A 5514-nucleotide genomic window follows, 5' to 3' on the forward strand; every position below is an offset into this window, starting at 1 on the left:
TCACATTACTGCTGTCAGTGCTTGGGGGACATACAGGCCCATACTTTTGTTTGTTGTGCTTCTTGAGTGTCTAGCTAAATGTAATGTAGCATAGTTTTAGTACTGTGGTCACAAGGAAGGCTATAAGAAAGGATAGAATATAATAAGGACTGGACAACCCAATTATTTCCTTGATTACTTGCTTTATGTACACGTCATTGGTTTATGAAGACTCTTACAATACTGTTGTTGGTGGAACGTGTATTAGAAGTCTATGATCAATTTAACTTCTAACACTTTCCAACACTGTCCAGATGAAAACAATATCCACACAAAGAATGTGCAACTAAATTTTTAACACTTTATGATCCAGGAAAAAGCACATAAGGAAAACGTTCTGGTTATTCCAGTCATGTGTGCAGAATGTTTCCATTCCAGGCCATCAGATTATGGAAATGCCCTCTCCTGCCCTGCCCTGCCTGCCTACATGAAATGATTTCTCCCTGCTGTATACTGGAGGGGATAGATCAATAGGCTCCAGACAACCTCATGAAAAATTCATTTAGCCTTTTGTCAACTTTTATAGGCCACAACTTTTGTATGAACAGTGAGTTTCAACATCAATAGAAGCTTCATTTAACCATTATGCTGGCTATTGAATGCTACAGACTATCCATTATGTGTTTGATTGTCATCACCCTTCATTAGAATCATCAGTCTCTCACCATTATTGTGTTCAGTGCTCTGTTAAAGTGCATTTCTCAATCACTTCATGTATGTATTGGATTTTACTCTTAAATGTACTGTATTTCTTAGTGTTTCTATGGTAATCATCTGAAGTTACAGGTATGCCACATATGCAGTTCTCACTGATTGAAGGGTTGAATGCAAAGTTGAACTTACACTAACTATTCCATGTTCCTCCTCCAACTCTGCCTGCTCTAGGCCTAAATAGCAACATCTCAACTAGAAGAGGATCTCGCATACCACCACTGCCATAAGTCACGGACCTCGATTCGACTCGAGTCGACTCATCAGCAGACTAAATGAAAGAGAGTGAAAGAAAAAATAAAACAAACAATCATCCAGCAGCCAATGTTTCATGCTTTTCAGCAAAATATATGACAAAAAAATACTTTTAAAAGAAACGAAAAACACTTAAACTTTCCATATCTACATTCCCACTGGACATAGAAGAAGTTCTCCTTTACTGATGGGTGCTGTTGGTTCAGATGGATTGAAAGGAGCAGCGTTGGAGATACGAAGGTGAATTCAGGGAAGATATGATGGACGTGTGCTTGAATGAAATGGGGCGGGGGACAGAAGAAGATTTTTTTTTTTTTGTGATGTTGATCTGAAGGTTATGACATTTTTGCCTCAGTTTTTTTTTGTTTGTATGTGTTTCAGCATATTCTTTTTTGTGCTGAGGCATACATTTCAAATTAGTGAAATTAGCTTTTTTCATGTTCTTTTTCCTTTTTTTTTGGTTGGTTGTTCTGTTTTGCTTTTTTTCTGTTTATATTGGATTCTTCCTTCTCGTTTGGATTTTCAGATTTGATGGACTGTGGTGAGGTGGGACTTGGTGTTGGTAGATGTTGAAGGGTTGAAGAATGTTTTGTGGTTTGAGTTTTTTGGGGGGTGTAAAGGAAGCTTCTAGCTATATGACAAGGGCACTGGGAAGGACGAGTATATAATGACAATACAGACTAATGCCATTTCATAAACACACTCTGCATACATCGTTTCACTGTGTTTCTTTTCACTCTTCAAGTGATGGTTCAAGTTTTGGTGTGTGGAGTGAGTTTGGGGACTCAAGTTCCCCTCCATCCAAATAAGAGATTTTTTTACAGTCACACGTACCAGTCAGACGTGCAAAACACAGGAAAGCTTGCTTGTATTGTGAGATTTGTGCCACGGGTTGCACGTAACCAAACAGTCAGCATGACATTTTTTGGGTCAAGATGTTTCAGATTAGCAGGAATCTTGGTTGATTGCCATGTACCTTACAAATTGCCACGATCCTGGTTGAATGCCATGTGTGCTTTTTCAATGAGATGTTCAAGAGGAGAAAAAGAGACTGAAATTGTGTTTGTACAGAGTTTGTGTGAAGAGAGCCAAGAGGAAGTACACAATCTGAATCAAAGGGTAGATTTTAAAGCATTTTCTATTTTTGTTGGTTTTATAAATGTATATTAGAATCTGAAAAGATGAAAAAGAAGAAAAAAACAATATACAATCTTGAAACTGTCTATACATTGTCAGGTGGAAATCCATAACATTTCATTTTGGGAGTGCTTTCTGTGCATAAAGCATCACCATATTTGTAAAGAGAAAAACAAACAAAAAAAATGAAATAGTTGCTTATCAAACATGTGGAGTCATGCTGAGTACCTATTTATATTTTGTATTTTCAAAAAGAAAAAATGAAGAAATTGAATCTCAAACTCTCTTTTAAGAAGTGGAAGAAGAATTCATTCTTGAATTTACATCATGGCTGCCAAAAACTCACCAAGATGGTGGACAGACTTGACCCTTCGCTCATGAATGACGTATGCAAAGGTGGGGGACAGATCAGGGGTAGACCGATAAACAGGCAAGCAATGTCAAGAGTCACATTTCACTGCCGTCACGCAAACTTTTGCTTAGGCCATCACAGTACAGACATTGTGCTTTGATATCGTCGGTGCATCTGAACGTAACTGATGCAAGCATGACAAAAATGTAAAGATGTTTATGTTATTTCTGTTTTCTGAGTGCTGGGGGTTTTTTTTGTGGTGTAATTGAATATAAAGTCATTCTTCACCAGAAAGAACAAGTAAACCCAGGGCAGTGTCTTAGCCCATGTAGTTGATAACATGCTAACATGTAATGGATAGAAGAATCTTAGCAATTGAGACAATATTGTATCTTGTTTAACATTCTCTCCCGTGAGAGAGGCTGAACAATTGACGCGTTCACTAGAGAGTCTGAGAATCGGCTAAAAAAGGGACAAGAGGTGAAAAAATAAACTGTACACATCACGAACGAACGGCTCTGTATTTGGATTCTCCCTCGGTCTTCAAGTGGACACCCAGTCTCCTCTAGACACATCAATCCATGTGTGAGCTAGGCAAATGGCATGTGCCTGCATTGAAGTCTGAGTTTTTTTGTTTTGGTTTTTTCTTTGTGACGTGACTTTGTAAAGCTTGCCGTTTTTTCTACATAGTGTTAACAGAGACTTCTAATGATACAAAATACAGTATGTGTATTAACTTTTTAATTTTAAGAGAAAATCAAATGTGTGCTATCCCCATGTTACATGGTCTTCAGTCCTGTGTACTTACACTGGTCAACTCATCTCTCTTTATTCCTGGCTGCCTTTCTGCAGTGTACAACCAAAGCAGTTTGGCTTTGTTAACATATATACAGTACAGTACAGCACATGCAAGAGAAGTCTATAAGTGTGTTTGAGGGCATTTAATCAGAGTGTATATTTATAAAAACACAAGTTGGGCTGGACATACGATATGACAAAGACCAGGAGAGCAGAGTCAGAACTAGAAGGACCTACCTTTGTAGATATCACTAATTCAAGGCGTCAGAGTAAAGTAATTGTACAGCTTGGTAGCAAATGTGTTTGTTACTATCACGTGCCTTAACCTTTTTTCCATGTTAGGTCAAAAAAAAAAAAAAAAGATTAACAATGTGTTTTCTATGCTGTTTGTTGTGTCCTCTTTACCTGTTTTGTCATTGCTCATCAGCCCTCTGCGTCCTCCTCTTTCTCCTTTCCTTTCAGCATCTCTCTCTCTCTCTCTCTTTTCCCTACCACTCCTCCTCTTCTTCCCTCACACTCACACATTCACTCTCTGTCCTCAGTGTAGTGTAGACCTTTGGTGGGTTTTTGCCTTGTATTACAATGTATTATAAACTTTCAAAAAGATAGAGACATTAAGAAAGGGTTTGATTTAATAGAGGAGTAAGTTGTTAATGCTTTGTTAGCGTTAAGAGAGAGAAAACAATGCCACAGTGACAGAATGTATCATGTTAATTTTACTAATACCAAGAAGAAATAAAAGCAATGAAAATACAGGTTTGTAGAGTAATTTGGTGTGTTTTCAATAAATCATGCCTGGAAAGAATGTACTGTCTGGTGTTCATTTATCTGTATCAAATAAGCTGTAGTTCATTTTTAAACATGAGTAATACATATTTTTAACTATGATTAATGTTTTATGTTAATGGGTTATTTAAAAGCCTTATTTAATGATATTTATGTGAATTATGTAGGATATTTTGTATATTTTAAAGCGTATTATCCTGTAATCCATGGTAGGCCTAATAGTTAGGATCAGACTGTGGGTGGTAGACGACCCATTTTGGGCAAAAGTCGAGTGCATAATTAGCGAAGGAAAAATGAGAGAGGATTGCACTGAGCCCCAATATAATGTTTAAGGATTAGTGATATTACTTAACCATAAATGCTCTCTTACTGCTTGTGTCAATAGCTATGCATTACGTTAGTACTAAGAAGACCGTGCATAATGCCTTGGACATATGTGGTGCGACCATGGACGGATTATGAAACCATGGGCCCCTGGGCCTGGACATGTAAAAGGCCCCCCTCCCCTTCATGCGCACCCGCAAAAATTGTGCGCTCGCAAGACATTGCTTAAATGTAATGAAAAAAAAATTCAACAGCACAATAACTAAATTCACCTGTACCTCAACAGGATTTACAGCGCACATACACATTTTCTAACACAGCACAGGTACACTCAATTGAAGCCAACAGCAAATTAACAAAATACACCTCTTTCAACCACAAATAAGAGATACATAACAGCGATTTCACGCAGAGGCTCTGGCTTAGGGGCCCCCTGAGCTCATGAGCCCGGGTCCGGTAGGCCCGTTCGGTAATCCATCCCTGGGTGCGACATCCAAATTGACTTCATGAAAGACAGGTAGGCCTAAATAAAAAAACTCAAAATAATTTAGTTACTGGCTAAAGGAATACTCTTAATATTGTAACTGGTAAAGGCCAGGTTAGCCAAATGTATTCATTGATGGATTTGTTATGAAAAAGCTGCTACTACTAGTCTAGGCCTGGCCTACACATCCACCCGTGAATCACCTGGATGAAAATCCGAGGTAGCCTATCTCAGGAAGTTTTGCGCAATAATAGTCGAGTAGCATTTTTTTTGTCTTTCATGGAGCCAATTTGTATGTCGAGTTAGCCTGTGTCATTTGCAGTCGTGTCTGCCCTCCATACTGTTGTGAATTAGACGCACCCTATAGGTGGGATGAGCCTAATCCGTTCGTGATATATAGTTGGCGTTGGTTTCTGCAGAAATCACATTTATTTTGTATTGCTTTTAAATCATAAACATACTGAATTTTTAACTTTAAACCAGAATTGCTTGTCTAATACGTCTATTATACGGAGTTCACAATTCACTTGCCATAGCACTCTGAACAACTGCAGCTAGAATATATGTGATGAACTGCGCAGCGCACCACCTACCGCACATGATCAGGGTGAACATGACTACTAGGATT

The 5514-nt window shown here is 38.3% G+C and overlaps 1 protein-coding gene across 15 annotated transcripts in view; it reads left to right on the forward strand.

The window, feature by feature from the left end:
• The window catches only part of arvcfb (ARVCF delta catenin family member b), a 161162-nt gene extending 157065 nt beyond the window's left edge, over positions 1–4097 (forward strand). For all 15 annotated transcript variants that reach the window (XM_031570399.2, XM_031570393.2, XM_012815941.3 and 12 more), the window contains one exon: positions 925–4097. Coding sequence is in view for 2 of the 15 variants with exons in the window: in XM_012815941.3 (XP_012671395.2) it covers positions 925–930 (6 nt within the window). In the remaining 13 variants the exon portion in view is untranslated. The remainder of the gene's footprint in view (positions 1–924) is intronic.
• The last annotated feature ends 1417 nt before the right edge of the window (positions 4098–5514 follow it).

This window comes from Clupea harengus, chromosome 7 (assembly GCF_900700415.2).
Source record: "Clupea harengus chromosome 7, Ch_v2.0.2, whole genome shotgun sequence".
NCBI lineage: Eukaryota > Metazoa > Chordata > Actinopteri > Clupeiformes > Clupeidae > Clupea > Clupea harengus.